Raw genomic sequence first — 17,425 nt, forward strand, 5'->3', positions numbered from 1 at the left:
AGATTAAAATCCAGTACTGTTGATGCAATATTTCTCATCAAATCTGTATGAAGTCCAGTGATGTATACCATTAAATAAGAAAATCACACACTACATCCCATCACTTCATCCTTTATGGTTTGAGCTTGAAAAATATTACTAATCAAGTAATTTAGGACTAAATCAATATTTAATTTTATTGTAATATTGTGATATAGCTTCTTTTCAGTTTTCATCCTTAAGACTGTATTTCAGTTGACTGACTGTCATTTCTGAGCTTATGCGACTGTTGTAGGCTGAATGACATGAAGTATAAAAGGTTTGGTCTCCGTATTCACATTACTAATGACTTTCTGTTGTGTATATAAATCTAAAATATTGTCAGTGTACCAGTAGAGGTATTAGAGTTTATGAATAATGACCAGGCTTAGTTGAGGTTTGATGCACAGTACCATAATCCACCAGTTCAACACATTCTAACTGTAAGACCATTTTACGGATGTAGCACAATGTTGTGTGCTTTTTGGCATTTCAGTATCGGGCACCTTGTTTCACAGCAGAGACATTAACTATTGATCCTTTTAAACCTGGAGTACTTTAAGCGGATTTAAAATTGGTCAACATTAACAATAGCAGCAAGTGCATTGTATTATTATGTTTAACTAGGTACAGATCAGAGACAGTGTCCCCTTGAATGCCTACATGTTCTTCAGGTGTCATTCATAGTGTGTTGATTAGTGTAATCTGTATCTCCGGTTACACGCCATCAAATCCTTTTTCATGAGGGACACAAAATAATCAAAGATGGGGCTGTAACGTTAGTTAACAGGTGGTGACTGTACGCTGCAAATGCCACTTTTTTCCACCCAAAGATGGATAAACTGATCACAGCCTCCAGATCATTGAGTGCATTTGCAGATTGGCATTAAATCTCTGCCCTGTTGAGGTGATCCACAGCCACTGGCCACTCCACTGTGAGACAGGCAGGTGACCTGAAACAACACCATGGCTTCACAGACTTCTATCACAGGGACATGCTTGGTAAGGCCTTGTGGGCAGCTGGCGGGAGATGGATAATGTGAAGTAAGGGTTCAGGAAAAAACTTTGTAGACACAGAATACATAGAAAAAAAACAATGAAGACATGTAACAAACATAGGTTAAGTCATTCAAAAACTGCATGGAAGCAGGATTGTAGCCTCAACCGCCATTTGTTGGGAACACTGGTGACTTGCTGTTCAACACTTTAAATTACCATAACATAGAAAGCTTAATTCTGCTGTACAGAACTGAAGAAAAAAAAAGTCTGCAGTAACCAGTTAAGCGACGCCAGCGTTTGCAATAAATGACTAGAGTTAGTGCTAACAGTATTCCCATTAAAGAGTAATGTATGATGTAATTAAAGGATATCATGTTCTCTTGCTGGAGATGGTTGAGTAGTTTCTCCACAGGTGCGTAGCGTCGTAGCGTTGTGACAGAGCCCACCATCAGTAGCTTGTGTTTAGCCCTGGTAATGGCTACATTCAGGCGACGCCAGTCCTTCAACAGCTCTCCTAACTATGGAAAAAGAAGCAGCAGAGAATCAGGTCAGGTTCCCACTCGCCTGTTTATTTGCTTATTCACCGCTGCAATGATTGAGGCACAGAGAAGGGTAAAAAAAGGAAGTTGGGATGAGAAACACTTACGTTTCCTTCCTCTGTAGTGCTCCTGACAAAAGAAAAAATGATCAGGCTTTTGTCCCGTCCTTGGTATCTGTCCACTGTATTCACCTCCACGCCGGTGAAAGCAGCGGACTGCAGCAGAGCAGAGATGCTCTTTAACTGCTGTCTGTAGGGGGCGATAACACCTATATCACTGGGCTTACACCCTGCCTGAAGAAAGTCAAATAAGCAAGGGTTAGTTTTTCACTTTCATTCCCGGTATGAAAAACATTTCATGACCCTAAGAATTAAGCCAGGATTTAAAAAAACACCACTGTATTATGCCATAAATACCGCATGAGCATCAATTGGGCATCTGAAGTACCTTTATCAGCAGTGAAAGCAGCTTGTGTATGAGAGCAGCCTCGGTGTGATTGCTTACGCCTCCCTGCTCTACAGACTCCAGCGCTGGCACCTAAAGGAAGCAGTGGAGAAACGAGTTTTAGACCAGCACACCTCCATTGTCTTACTCACAACAGCCCTGAATGAAAACAATCTTACCTCACATAAATCTATTTCTTCAACAGTTGAAGCAGCTTTCGCTAGACAGCAGACCTAATAAAGTCTGAATCAATCGACTCAGCTAAAAAATAGATAAAAACGTGGCAAGTAAAGCCTTTTCAAAACACATCCAAACTTACATTTTAGTGTAACTCAAAACTGACGAGGAGGCTTTTAGACTAATGTAGGGCGTAATGTCTTCCTCTACCGGTGCTACCTGCAGACAGTGAATCCCATCAGCAGAGGGAGGATGATACGGATAGTGACTGATGTCTGTGCTCTTCATTCTTTGTACACTTCACTCAGGAATATTATCTATTTTATTTTTACATTTCAGATTTGTTTCCATGAGACCTTATTGAGTTTATATGGTGACTTTACTGTTGCTGCTCTAGAAACATAATTTAGTTATATGTAAAATATAAATAAATTCTAATCCTGTTTTAATTTTTTTTTTTTTTAAATAATATATTAAAAAGCAATTATTTAGTAATGATAAAGAACCGAACCGATAAAGAGACCTATCTCTACTCATGTTATGAATAAAATACATTATGATGTTATTGCCAATCGTTCCGGACCTCTGACCTTCAAGAAAAATCAGATGCGGACATTTGAGTCATAATTAACTAATAACATAAAAAACAAATTTGTACTCTGCAGGTAATTTTCTAATTTACGGTTTTGCTTGACTGTAGACCTCTAAGGCTTTGGACAGTTGAAGCAAACCGTCATCTTCATTGAGAATTAAAATGTTGCAGTCAAATATCAACATCTAGCTACTGCTTGATGTGCACTGTATATTATACCAACCATGGAGCAATCTAGGAAGCAAACAGGGTTGCTGGGCAACAACGTGGCCTGTATCCAAGCCAGGTCGTGCTGTGGAGGAGTCTCAGAGTGGGAAGTCAGCTCCGACTGGACAGAAAGCAGGAAGGGCAGGGTGAGCAGGGCCGTGGCCGTCCTCTCTGATCCGCACTCCAGCCGGCCCTCATACATCAGGGAGTTACTGAGAGACATTATCTGCCTAAAAACACACAGCACACACCGTTTATTATAGAGTGGGAATCCTTTCGTTTGTCCTAACCACTCTGGCCATGCTGTTTTGTGAATAGAGTTAAGTTTTCTCTGCAATGCTAAAGCAAGACAGAGCAGCGTTAACAGTTTCTCTTTGAGATCAAAGTAAACTCATTGCAGATAATAATGAATATTGTTAGCAGTTAAGTTAGGTGTAAAGAATGAGCTCATAATAAACGAGACCAGATCACTGAAGCATACAGAGCTGTCTGTGTATGTAAGTGTACCTATTCATCCGGTACTGTACATTGAGTTGGACCACTGCTTCACTGTGGAGCTCCAGTCGCTTAAATAGACTTTCGTCCATCCCAAGTTTCCTAGAGAAAACAAATAAATTAAGAAATTGATAACAGATATTTCTATTGACAGTATTTTAACTTTGAATTGATTACCAAACTGATCCAATCACGTTCCCCACACATTGAACACCATAACTTTATGTGAAAACTGCCTAACATTTTGGCCGTCATGAAGACAAATGAATACAATAAATATTCATAACACAATAGTTTTTTTGTATTTTCTCATTTTATCAACATTCACCTCCTCCACACACACACTTTACCTCGCCTCCTGATTTTGTACTATTGGTGGCAGCTGTTGGTGATCTCCAACAAGGACAAATCTCTTGGCATAGAACAGGGGTCCCAGACAGATCGGCTGGCTGATCTGTGAAGCTTCGTCTATGATGCAGAAATCAAACCGGCGACGTGTGAAAATGGGATGCTTGATGCCCATACAGGTGGTGGCCACTACCAACTAGACAAAGAGAGAGAGAAAATCGGTATTGAACGGTAAGATGTTTACTCCTTTAAGTTAGAATATCAGCAAGTGACATGTCTTGCTGCAGGAAAAACATCGAGATCAGATGTCAGTATTTAAATAATATGCTGATTTCAGTGGATATAAATCAGTCAAAGTTGTTGCGAATATAATATTCCACAAACTAACTCCTCACCTCCTTGCTATAAAGCTGCTCCAGCTCTGACAAAGTGTGAACTCCCTTCTTCCTTGCACTTTCCTCCGTGTAAGGCAGGATGTCTGGATGAACCTGGAGAGGGCCGTCAGAGATCAAGTCAGAGGGGACGAAACTTTTGAGTTTTTAAAATGTTATTTTTTTTTAACATTTCAAAAATAAGGATGAATCCATAGTGTATAACTTCAATATTATTAAATAGTTGTTTGTGCATTAATGCAAATTACCACGAGATAATGGAATAGCTTTATATTAAACAGCAGAAAAATCTACAAAGTGACACAGTTTATATTAACTGTTGTAAAGGGGAGTAAAGACTTATTTTCTGTACAGTCCTTTACAGACTGAATAACAGACGTCAAACTATAGCGCACCTTCTGCCCCTGCCCAAGACGCAGAAACCCGACCCGGAATCGCTTTAGCTTCAGCAGGATGTTGTCAACAGCAGAGTGGGTGTAGCTGGTCAACAACACACTGAACCCACATGCGTGAAGGATGCGAACCTGAGAGAAGTGCGGAAGAGTCAAAGAGCAAGAAGGAGAGAGAGAGAGAGAACAGTGGAGGGTGTCACATGAGAGAGGTAAGAGAGAAAGGTGGAGGGGAGAGAGGGTTAGAGTTCTGGTCTCACTTGGGAGTAGATAATGTTGATTTATGGTTCAGGTAAGGTTAAGTTCTGAGATCATGTTTAGGAGTTTACCAGGGTGCAGATGGTTGTGGTTTTGCCCGTGCCCGGCATGCCAACAATCAGTGTGTAGTCTTTAGATAACAACACCTTCTTCATGGCCTGCTTCTGGGGTTTGTTGAGACCTACACACACACAATAGCATGAATTGACCTAATGTGCATTCTCCAACACAAATGATGAGATGTCTTCATTAGAGCTGCAACGATTAATCCATTAGTTGTCAACTATTAAATTAATCGCCAACTATTTTGATATTCAATTAATCAGTTTGAGTAATTTTTTTGCAGCTCCTTAAAATGTGAATAATGTTCTGGTTTCTTTACTCCTCTATGACAGTAAACTGAATATCTTTGAGTTGTGGACAAAACAAGACATTTGAAGACGTCATCTTGGGCTTTGGGAAACAACATTTTTCACTATTTTCTGACAGTTTATAGACCAAACAACTAATCGATTAATCGAGAAAATAATCAACAGATTAATCGACAACGAAAATAATCGTTAGTTGCAGCCCTAATCTTCATATAAGAACATAATGGACAATAGTGGGTAATTAATTCAATGTTAGAAAATGTTGTTTTATGAAACTCCAAACTCCAACTGTGCAACATTTCTGGGGAAGTGCGTAACATGTCTTTCATTTATAGTAGCGTCCCCCGCAGTAACGGAAAGTAGAACAGAATTAAATACAGAAAATGAAAAAAGAAAGTAAATTAGACAGAGCAGAGTGGAAGAACAGAGCAGAGGAGCTTCGTCACCTTTGAGGATGTTGGCCACAGTGTCCTTGGCTTCTCTTGGCAGAACAGAACTGAGGTTGGAAATAAACTCTGGAGGACGAAGGTCAACAACCAGCTCCCTCAGGCGATCACTGCACAAACATCAAATGTGTGAGGCTATTATTTTAACCATCACCTTGTTAATTTCCTAGTGATAAGGTGGTTTTACCGTTATATACACAACATGCCATCATAACTTTGCATTATTTCCTTTTACTGCACCTACCTGTCCTGACAGTTTTCCATCAGTCTGGAGAGATTGGTGAGGTGAGTGCTGAGGCCCACCACACCTTCATCACTGTCCAATCGAAACAACACACCACTGAACTTAGACAGGTCTCTAGAAAACAACATTAAACAACAAAACAGGTGTAAACTGGGTTAGTGACTTCAGCTGGTGAAAGAAAAGCCTAAACAACGCTGTCCTGTAGTCGTCCTTTTGTTGAAACAGGTAAATGTGGGCTCGTTCTCACCTGTCCAGAGTGCAGCTGATCGATGTCTTGCTGACCTCACACAGGTATCCTGTTGCCAAACCAACCAGACGACCTTCCTGGTCGCTAACAACGATGCGATCCCCACTGGCCAAACCGCTGCTGGCCAAACCCTTCTGTGGCACCGCACCGCTTCGCTGGAAACGATGGAGGAAAACCCCTTCAGACTGCACGGTCACTGGGCCACTGAGCTGCACATTCCCCACACAGCTGCCATTCTTCTCACTAGAAACACAGGTCAGAGTAAGAAAATACTGTGTATTAAAAGGGACAGTTTGTAGGATTTGGCGACATCTAGCAGTGTGGTTGCAGATTGCAACCAACTGAGTACCCGTCCGCTCACTCCTCCCTTTCCCAAGACTGTGGTAACGTGCTCTGCCGAGTGCAAAACCGTGGTAACGCCGTTCGCCTCACTCAGAGGCCACCCATACCATAATAACACTACTCTAGGAGCAACGGGAGCCAGATGGCTACCACTACGCTGGCCTTCAGGTAATGTATAAATGTGAAAGTCTCTCTCTAGAGCCAGTGTTTGGTTTGTCTGTTCTGGGCTACTGTAGAAACATGGTGGAGTAATGTGGTGGACTCCGTGAATCAGAATTAGGTTCATTTTGCCAAGTATTTACATACATGGAATTTGACTCAGTTTTTATGCAGCTCTCTCAATGTACTTACACCGAATAGGAATAACAGAATAAAAGAAAATACAATAATAAAATAAAAATGAGTTGTCTATATACAAGTAAAAAAAACAAAATGACAAAAACAATGTGAATTAAAGACTGTAAATTATAATCTAAAAAGTGCAAAAATGTCCATTAAAGACTGTAAGAATTATGATCTATAACGGCAGCAGCGGATATTTGGTGTTAAGAAGAGGACCCGTTCCCTATGTAGATATGAAGGGCTCATTCTGAGCTCATGAAGACACAATGAGTCTTAATTTCAGGTGATTATACACTAATAAAAACATAGTTATGAATATTATATTCCATTTCTGCTGATAGATAAATGTTACACGCTGTTCCTTCAAGTGTTTTATACAGAATGAAGTATGTATGTTTTTATATCCAATATTGGATTTGACCGTACTGGGAGTGTTTACCAGCTTCTTACCTCTCCTCAGCCGTCTGAAGCCAAACACGCTTTCGACCATTCTTGGCCTCCATGCTGGCAGCCTCAAGGGAGCAGAGCAGAAGCCAATGGGAAAAATAGCTTATATGTGGTTGGATCAGGTGACCCGTCTCCTGCTGTATGAAGTCACGCACAACGTCCTCGTGGTCGTCTGCAGAGCTGCCATCGAGCGCCCTGGAGGAGGGGTGAGGACAGGTGTTGCGAAACAAAAGTGGTAAAGGTGGTGAGAAAAGAGGACAAGACACACAGAGAGAGCTTAATGAGACCATTTAACTATTTAACGATATGCTAACTGATAAGGTTAATAATAATTCTAATGATTGACATTTCCGTGGCTGCAAAATGAGATTTAAATGTTTACCTCTCATATAAAGCACAGTTTCTCTTCTGAGGACAGTACTGGCAGGTTTGTCTGTTGGTCAGGATGTCAGGAAGTCTAGACAGCCGGCTCTGCTTCTCCTCTTTCTCCACACAGTTGTGAACGTGATGAACCAACGTGTTCCTCAGCTTCAGCAGCTCTGAGATAAACATAGAGTTCAGTAATAGTGGTGATGGAGGAGATGCTGCTGTGAAAGAGCGTTAAGAATTTAGTTGAAAGGGGACTCTGTGTGTGTGTGTGTGTGTGTGTGTGTGTGTGTGTGTGTGTGCGTGTGCGTGTGTGTATATAAATAAATGTATAATACATTTATAGAAGATTCTACAATCATTAAGGATATAAAATAATATATTGATATTGTTTAAAACTGGTGTTGGGCAGGTTAGTTGAGCACATGTGGGGATACTGTACCTCTGCGGTCCATGTGGCTGGCCACTACAGGGTGCAGGTTGCCAGTCTTGAGGTAAAGCAACAAGCCAGCTTCAGAGTTGTATCTCTCCGAGCTCATCAGAGTGTAAAGAATCACCTACACACAGAAAAAAACACTTGTATATGGACATCTGGAATCCATAGTTGTGTGAGTCAGTCGACCCGATATTCACCACCGGTCTACAGGTGCGTATCTACCTCCACCAACCTGACTGCGATGCTCCATCGAGTTCGACTCCTTTCCGGTCTTCAGCTCCAGGGGGACAGTCCTCTCCTCCGACGTTCTGCGACTACCGCTTCGTGGTCTTTGGATTCGAACCCGCGCCGTCACATCGATTTTCCCTTTCAGACCAAATTTCGGGGACCACACATTCTCCTCTATATCTGCCAGCTCTGCTACCGTGACAACAGTTGCCGAGTCCTGACCCCTGCTCGGAGCTCTGCTGTTGCTGGGGCTGAGGTCATCGAGACAGAGACAGACATATAAACAGCTCTTTAGAGTGACAAAATCCACTTTTAATAATTACACTTTTGATATTCGTTACACTAATAAATACAAAATATGTACTCAAATCAATCAGGTAGTCTCTTGTAGAGCAAATTAACTTTTGTTAGCAAATCTGTAGCGTTGTGTGTGCACTGTACATACATTTTGAGGCTGATGGTTTTTGGTGTTGTGGAGCTGAGGTATTCCTTTGCCCATTGTTCCAGTGCGGGCAGATAATCATGCAGTTCCTGCTTCATCTCTTCCTGGCTTACACCCAAACTGTACCTAGAGACACATGGACACAACACAAACATAACTGAACAAGATAATATGCATACAAACATCAAGTGAAAACCGTGATATATCACTTTGTTAAATCTACAGGAAACATTCACAACTAACTGTCCAGTGCTTCTCTGACGTTTCTTTATTTCTTGATTCAAGAGCTCTGTTGAACAACTGCGGTGTTGTATCATTACACACATGGTAAGGTCTGCAGCACCCTGTAGGGTATAATCTGACCACTTACATGTCTCCCAGGTACTGAGGACGGCACAGTGCTTGGTCAGCCAGCTTAGACAGCATCTCCAAAGAAAAATCTTTAGCTGTAGCTGCTCTCTGGAAGACTTCATGGACCATGGTGCCGTTCAGCATTTGCTTGGAGCCACCGTCAAAACTCTGCATCGCGGCAAACAGAAAAAAAACGGAGGAGGTAAAGAGTATAGTATTGTGTTATTGTGTGTGTAAGTGTACTCTCCACTTCGAGATAAAATAGGAAATTTAAGAAAATTACACAATGATATTAACCCTTTGAACACAATATAAATGATCCACCAGTGCCTACACTGGTATTTTTGGATATTGTGATGTCATTTTTTGGAGTATCTTCAAATGCTTCATATCCCTAAAATCTGTACAACCTAAGCTAAAAGGTTATATAAGTCAATAAACCATAATAATTTATAAAAGTATTGAAAATGTGTTATAAAAAAAAAAAAAAAAAAATAAGACATGTTTTTTTATAAGATGTTACTAAATTAACACAAAACATATTGGTCCAAAAGATTTCTAAATGTAGAAACATGAACAGAATGTTTCTTAAAGCTTCAGTAGGCAGAGTTTTCTCTGAGAGAAAACTAGACTTCTGCACCTCCTCCTCTATTTTCAGGCTTTCAAAAATCTAGCCTGTAACGGGAGACTTTGATCACAGGTCATTTCAGAGAGAGAGCGTTCCTATTGGCTGTTCTCCGGCAGCTGGGCGGTGCTTAGTATTCCCCAACAGATCTCAACATGGCTGTCGGGTCACAAACTTTCTCATTGTACAGATAAACAGTACACTACAAGATGTTTCTGAAAACATTTGAGGGGAGAAATAGGCATTACAGTAACAGAATATTGATTCATATTTGATCAGCGCTGTCTAGTTTGACCGTTTGGTCGAAGTTCGCGAGTGATTGACAGCCGGCTCTCATAGACAGCAGCTGGACAGCAGACCTCAGAGCAGCTCTGATTGGTTGTTTGTTTGTGAGATATCTAAATTTTTATGAGCAGATCAAGTGCAAAAGGCATTTTGATAGTTTTGTTACGTTCCACACGCAACATAACGTAATGATGTCATCACAAGCATACAATGTGATGACGCGAAAGACAGTAGCCTTAGCTTTCTGCTGCAAAAAGAATGAATGCTCTAGAGATTGTGTTTTTTGTTTTACATCAATTTAAACAGGATCATGAAACACTGTTTTTAAAAGGGTTAATTGTATTAGTAAAGGCTTTTACCTTGAACATTTCTCCCAGTACTGCACGCCTCATGCAGCGGATGGAGTTAGAGATGCTGGTACCTGAGATGAGGCTATCAGGTAGTAAAACCAAGAAGCCCTGCTCCCTGTCCACAACCCAGGATCCACCATCAGAGCGGCCCTCTAGATGCACCACATCACCACAACGAATGGGCGTCATCTCCCTGAAAACACCCAAGGAATGATCATTTTATAAGCTTATAGAGACAGAGACACACAAATATGCATCATGAAGACACAAGCAAAGACACAGAAATACTGTACATATTGAAGTCAGTGCTACTTTCACACATCTGGGCTGCATCTGGGCATTGTAGGGAAAAGTGGTGAAAATGAGGAACTGAATAACGGCGTGAACAGGCCAGAAGGCATTACCATCCATCTTTCAGCAGACACGTCTCAGTTGGATGTAGAGATTTGGAGCATGAGATGGTCAATGTTTTGTGGCCAGGTCTCTCCTCCACATCCAAAACCCAGTAGCGGTTGTTTATGCCTCCAGAGAGGATCACATGGTCTGGCACCTTACTGTATGAACAGAGAGGACATATATAATCATATATATGCTTGTTTTTTTTTTTTTTTTCAATCATCTGCCATACATCATTTCTAAAAACACCTGAAAGAATAAACATATGTAGGTCTTGGTGTCATTGGCAACTTTCCAGTCGTAAAATCTCTTCAACTAGGAGGCTACAATCAGCCCACAGAGGGATGAACTTACACAATGAGATGGGAGCTTATTGGTCACCAAGTCAAGTGCTTGAACCCACATACACCGATCAGCCATATCATTAGGACAGCACCCTGACCGGTCTGCGGCTACGCAGCCCCATATGCAACGAACTGCGATGCACTGTGTGTTCTGACACCTTTCTATTGGAACCAGCATGAACTTTTTCAGCAATTTGAACTACAGTAGCTCTTCTATTGGATCGGACAACACGGCCAGCCTTCGCTCCCCACGTGCATCAATGAGCCTCGGGTCTGACCCCGTCGCCGGTTCACCGGTTTTCCTTCCTTGGACCACTTTTGGTAGGTCCTGACCACTGCAGACCGGGAACATCCCACAAGAACTGCAGTTTTGGAGATGCTCTGACCCAGTCGTCCAGCCATCACAATTTGGGCCTTGTCAGAGTCGCTCATATCCTTACTCATTTTTTCTGCTTCCAACACAAAGTTCAAAATGTTCACTTGGTGTCTAATATATCCCACCCGGTGCCAGGTGCCATTGTAACGAGATAATCAATGTTATTCACTTCTTCTGTCAGTGGTCTGAATGTTATGGCTGATCGGTGTATACTCCCCATGTGTCATGTGCCCTTCTTCGGTTTCATCTTTCCTCCTCTAAACTATGCAGCAACAGTCTCCAAGCAAGCGTGTTCATGTGTTTCTCACCGGGTTTTTTTTGGTTTATCCTCTGTCCCAAGAACTTCATTATGATCCATCTGCTCTGCAAACCAGCTCTCGTCCAACATCTCTTCCACAGGACACGCTGAAGTCGTTCCTGTGTTTTGTTTTGTGCGAAAAATTAAAAAAAATAAACAAGTTAGCAGGGAATTGAAACAAACTACTTTCAAAGATATGGTTGTGAATTAAAGCTGCATGTATACTGTATTAATATACTGATATAATTATTTGACAATCATGCAGTCGTCTGGGATTTTATAATATTGTTAAATAGCTTAAATCTCATCTTTTCCTAGTCTTAAAGGCTGCATTCTTGGTAGGTGATACCATGTTTTTACTAAGGGTCCATCACAAAGACACTTTGTTAGGGGAAACTAAGGCTGCACAATTAATCAATTTTATTGAAATCGCAATATGACCTACTGCAATTTTCAAATCGCAAGATGAGGAGGAAATTGTAATATTTGTTAAAGATGAAATGTGTGTCAAAATACCATTTTAAATTAAATATTGTCGTGCTGCAGAGATGTCCTGGCCTACACATCATGACCTACAGACTTAAGAAAACATGTTATTCAATGAAAATGAGAATAATGATGTAAAAAATAACATACCCTCTAATATCGCAAATCATATCGCAATTGCAATATCAGTCAAAATAATTGCAATTAGATATTTTTTCTAAATCGTGCAGCCCTTTTTTTTTGTCACAGTCAAAAATGGGGATAGATGGTGAACAAGCAGTTTTTATACAATAACTACAATTATATACAAAACATGTAGTAGGTGTCATCAGTTTACCTCCAGCTCGCTCCTGATCTGATGATGTCAAATGTTCCCTGTCTCCTTTTGATGATCTCATTGCTGTTGTTGTAGCTCCTGCCTTGTTAAGGTCAATCTCTCCCTCCTTTGTGCTTCTTTGCAATGCAGATGTGATAGTTTGAGCACAAGGTTTGTGCATGTGAGCAGTAAGAATGTGAGTATCCTCCTCCAGACGAGTGTGTGGGTTTCCACTGGCTGTCGCCTCTGTTGTTTTCGGCTCCGTTATCAAAGTAAAAACAGATTCTCTCTCATTTTCATCGCTCTCTTTCTGATGTTTTCTCTGTTCCACAAAAGAGTTTTTGTTGTCATTAAAGACTACTTCAGTACTTCTGCTGTGACCTTCAGACTGGTCACTGGAAACATGAGGCGTCTTCAAAAGGCCAATCACAGGCCTTGTTACTTTCAGGTTGCTACCCGCGCTGAGTGCAGTTCTTTGTGCCTGTGGATTGGCATTTCTTGTTCTCTTGGCATCCTGAGACTCTTGCGGAGGGCTGATGAGTCTTTTTACGGAGCCACACCACCCGTCTTCCCTCTTGGTTGTTCCTCCATCCTTGGTCATAACTCTCCGTGCACTTTGCCCTCTGGAGCGGGGACTACGGCAGATGGGGGACAGTTGTCCAAGCTTCTCCAGGCTCGCCACCTCTCTGCTGGAGGAAGAGGAGGCAAGCCTGATCTGACTGGTGGGGGTCTCAGGCACAGAGAGAAGATCAGGCGATGAGGGCAGGTGGTTTTCAAGCTCCCCAAGGATACTCCTCTTTAAGGGGGAATGGGGTCTGAGTGTGGAGGTTTCACCATCTTTGATTTTAGGTTCGGTCCTGACGAGTGCAGTGCCAGCGACGGATAATTTTGTGGAGGACGACAAGTCCTAAAAGTAACAGTCAAATGAGTATTTTAATACATAATCTTAAAAGTATTAGTGGTACATTGTTTATGTATATCAGAGAGAAATGCAATAGTGCATTGCAGCACAATAGAAAAGAAGAAAAATAAGAAAAGGGTGAAAAAGAGACAAGTGAGGGAATAAGAGATGATTACATGAGAAAAATACATTTATACACAAATGCATGAAGTAAAAAATAAGATGAGTAAAACAGTAACAGTTAAGTTCTATAATTTTCTTAACTTATGTTATTGTTTTAACTAAGTTATATAAACAGTATATATGCCTAGTGACTACTACATGCACATTACTAATAATTATTTCTAAAACTGTTCATCTGTCTAAATGATTAATAATGGCATTAAAGGTATAATATGCAACAGTTGTCGGTTGGTGTTTGTAAACAAACCGCGTTCAAAGTTGGCCTCTTCTCAGACAACAGCAATTGTCGAGCCAGTATAGAGTGAACGGAGAGAGAGAGAGAGAGAGAGAGAGAGAGAGAGAGAGAGAGAGAGAGAGAGAGAGAGAGAGAGAGAGAGAGAGAGAGAGAGAGAGAGAGAGAGAGAGCCGATAGTGAGAACAAAGCAGCGAATCAGAGAAATAAAACGGTATTTTTTTATTGTTTCATGGCGGTAATGTTCTAAAACAAAAATAAACACACAACTAACTCCGCACACCTCAGTAGAGCCCTGCGGGAAGGTACAGAGTTGCCGGATTTTTAATTGATGCAGCCAAAAGGCAGGCTGTCCTCTGCCTGGTGTGTGTTCCTCGGTCAAACTGACACACCGACAGCAACACACAGCAGCCACTACACACAACAGAGGAGAGACAGAGGAACAGGGGAACTCACAGCGATGTAACAAACCCGTTCTCATCCGTCACATACGGCCGCAAAGCATCTAAAGGGGGACTTGTGCCCATCGATATATAGCCTAATGCTTGTGCCTTGCTTGGTATCAGACGTCGAAGGGCGTGACAAAGCGGTGGTGTTTGACCACCTGAACGGGCTGCACACCCTGCACGCTGTTATTGGCCCCACGTGGGTCCTAAAGGCTGTTTGCAGACGCCCAGAAGAGTCCCGAGTAAAGCAAAATAAGAAGAAATGAGAAAATACAGGCAGAGGGCTGCAGGGTCTCTGCAGAAACAGACACCACACACATCTAGTGGGGCATAAGTGGTGATTGAGAGGGATTAGTTTTCTATCAGTTTATACATTGTTTTTTAGGAAATTGTTGCATATAATACCTTTAAGTAATAATATCAACATGAGATTTTGAAAGGCCTGTCAAGACTTGAAGAAATAAGAAAAAAAAAGCAAAAGGCAGAAAAGAGAGAAACAACTAGGCTAACTAAAAGAAAAAAGAAAAAGATGTACCTTGTGGTGATTTTGAGAGGAAAAGAATGATGAGATGTTCTTCTGCCCTCCTGGTGCCTGACAGAAACCACAAAGCAAATATTTACCGACATTTCACTGGTGCCATTTGTTTGTTGACCAAGTTAAAACAGACATTTGACATTTCATACTGTAGAAAAGAGGTACAAAAACTTCACCAGGCATCAACCAACCATCTGTCAGAAATAAACTCCTGGTAACAACAATATAAACGTTGTTCATTTAAACAACTAAAGCATGTGGGCTACACACATATTATCTGGTTACACGTTTATCCAATACACCATTTAAAACCTCAGTTGTGTTGTTGTTGTTTGTATATAAATGTATGAATAAGTTTTTTCCCCCCATTTCTGATATCCAATATTGTTGACCAGAAAAAATAAAGATTGCTGCACTGAAGGGATCAATCAAACCAGGCAGAAACAGGTGAGTTAATAAGAGACTTCGGACATAATAAACGGTGATAGACAGGGTCTGAAGTTCACCTTTTTCCTCACCTGCCACTGTGGCAGGTCACTGAACATTTCTACCGGCCACTCGTGTTTTTTTGTCTGCCACTTCTGAAATCTAGGTAGATCACTTTAAAACTGTAAACACTGAGTCAGTGGTACCAGACTGTAGAATTATGGAATATATCATGTAACCTTAATCCATGACTATATTTAATAACACTTCATTTTACAGGTCTGCAAATTGCATGGTAATAAGGTGATAATTAGCAAGTTACCTATTAGAAATTTCTTTGGAATTACTGCCAAATTACCCCAATATTTATCGAAAATCACTTTGATATAAACATGATTTAATAATTCTATACTAAAATAGTATAGAATTGTTAAAATAGGGCCCTGCTCTTCATCGGAGGTGGAAAAACAAAACTAATAGAAGACACTTCTGATCAGCACAAATCTCCCCATTGTGTGACTTATCGTCTACACAAATGTAACATGGTAGCTGATGTAATCAGGGAGGTTTTAAAGAAATTTCAAAGAAATTATTTGTTAATTATTATCAGCAGACATGGAAATAAAGCATATCAATTAACTTTGTATTCTTTTCTTGGAAATGTATTAAATAAATTACCAGCTATTGAGAAATAGCATAATATAATTATTAAATAATGTTATAATAGTCATTTTCAATAAATGTATAGGTAAATATTGGGCAGTAATTCCAAAGAAATTGGAAAATTATTTGCTAATTATCACCTAATTACCATGAAATTTGTGGACCTGTAAAATTAAGTGTTACCATATATTTAATTTAGGCTTTAGAATTGCTTTTTAAAAATAACATTTCTTAATATAAGGAAAACCTGTCTGCCATGGTGGCAGGAGACCGGATATTTTCACCTGGTGATAACTTCATTCCCTGGTGATAGGTGTCACATTTAACTGTTACACATTAATCTCATTAGAGTCTGTTTCTGTGACGTTACAGCTGAATCCTCCTCATGTTGTTGTTGTTGTTTCTGTTGTAGATAAAACAAGAGCTGAAGTTTCTGAACTCACCTGGGTTTTCTTCAGTTTGGTCCTTTTCATGGTGGCTCTGATTAAACGACACACAGGTGTCCGTATTCATGTGCTTCTGGGTAAATGAGTCATGTGTGTTTAGCTACCGGTGCTGTCGACAGAAGGATAACCTGACAGACATCTATCAGAAGATAAGAGCTTTATTCTGATTCATTGTGGACGACTCAACAACCAGGAGGTTACTGACTACCGGTTACCCTGACGAGAGTAGCTAACTACCGGACTGGTTCAGTGTTTGGAGACTTCTTCTTCTTCTTGATGCTCTCTCAGCTGCCTTCTTTCACCAGTGTGTTTTCAGGATGTGGCGCCAAAGTTTCAGTTTCGCGCAACGGAAGTGACATCAGTGTACTTCCGTCTTCGTCTTCTTCTTCTTCGTTGGAGCGAACAACGTGTTGGGGCATTACCGCCACCAACTGGTTGGAGTGAGGATCAGGACTCTAACTACTCAACAGTTTTACTGCTAAAGAACATGAACATACTAATACTACTACTACTACTACTAATAATAATAATAATGATAATAATAATAATAATAATAATAATAATAATAATAATAATAATAATAATAATAATACCAATAATAATAATGATGATAATAATAATGATAATAATAATAACAACAATAATACTAATAAAAATGATGATAATGATAATAATAATAATAATAATAATTGGTGTACTTCCAGTAAAACACTTTTTTTATAAGTTATTGACCTCCACAGCTACAAAATCACTAACATTATATGATAAAACTATAGCTGAATACATCGATTATACAGAAGTTAAATCATTCATCATCAAGCAATCACTAACAATAAAACAAACAAAACTATCTTATAAGTGATACTGAGCAGTGACGGAGGATCTATTACTATTACTTAAGTAAAAGTAACAATACCACAGTGTACTCTGTTACAAGTAAAAGCTGTGTTCAAAATCGTACTCAAAAAAGTACAAACGTATTAGCATTACATTATAC

At 40.3% G+C, this 17,425-nt stretch overlaps 1 protein-coding gene across 2 annotated transcripts; it reads right to left on the reverse strand.

Moving 5' to 3' along the window:
• Positions 1 to 860: 860 nt before the first annotated feature.
• On the reverse strand, positions 861 to 16,747 carry dna2 (DNA replication helicase/nuclease 2). 2 transcript variants are annotated; one of them, XM_074612991.1, is made up of 25 exons: positions 16,426 to 16,747; positions 14,894 to 14,950; positions 12,618 to 13,503; positions 11,805 to 11,913; positions 10,785 to 10,934; positions 10,390 to 10,573; positions 9,140 to 9,288; positions 8,773 to 8,895; positions 8,332 to 8,578; positions 8,106 to 8,220; positions 7,680 to 7,836; positions 7,301 to 7,492; positions 6,167 to 6,409; positions 5,920 to 6,033; positions 5,676 to 5,785; positions 4,930 to 5,039; positions 4,607 to 4,735; positions 4,215 to 4,307; positions 3,822 to 4,015; positions 3,484 to 3,573; positions 2,993 to 3,206; positions 2,004 to 2,093; positions 1,664 to 1,849; positions 1,389 to 1,535; positions 861 to 1,057 (listed from the first exon to the last, which is right to left on the reverse strand). In XM_074612991.1, exons 1-25 carry the CDS (start codon positions 16,453 to 16,455, stop codon positions 1,004 to 1,006), a joined length of 4,173 nt encoding a protein of 1,390 aa, XP_074469092.1. In that variant the 5' UTR covers positions 16,456 to 16,747; the 3' UTR covers positions 861 to 1,003. The 2 variants fall into 2 exon arrangements, with proteins under 2 accessions (XP_074469092.1, XP_074469084.1); XM_074612983.1 differs by lacking the exon at positions 861 to 1,057 and having other exon boundaries at positions 1,167 to 1,535.
• Between the last annotated feature and the right edge of the window lie 678 nt (positions 16,748 to 17,425).

This window comes from Sebastes fasciatus, chromosome 2, assembly GCF_043250625.1.
Source record: "Sebastes fasciatus isolate fSebFas1 chromosome 2, fSebFas1.pri, whole genome shotgun sequence".
In the NCBI taxonomy this organism is placed as follows: Eukaryota; Metazoa; Chordata; class Actinopteri; order Perciformes; family Sebastidae; genus Sebastes; species Sebastes fasciatus.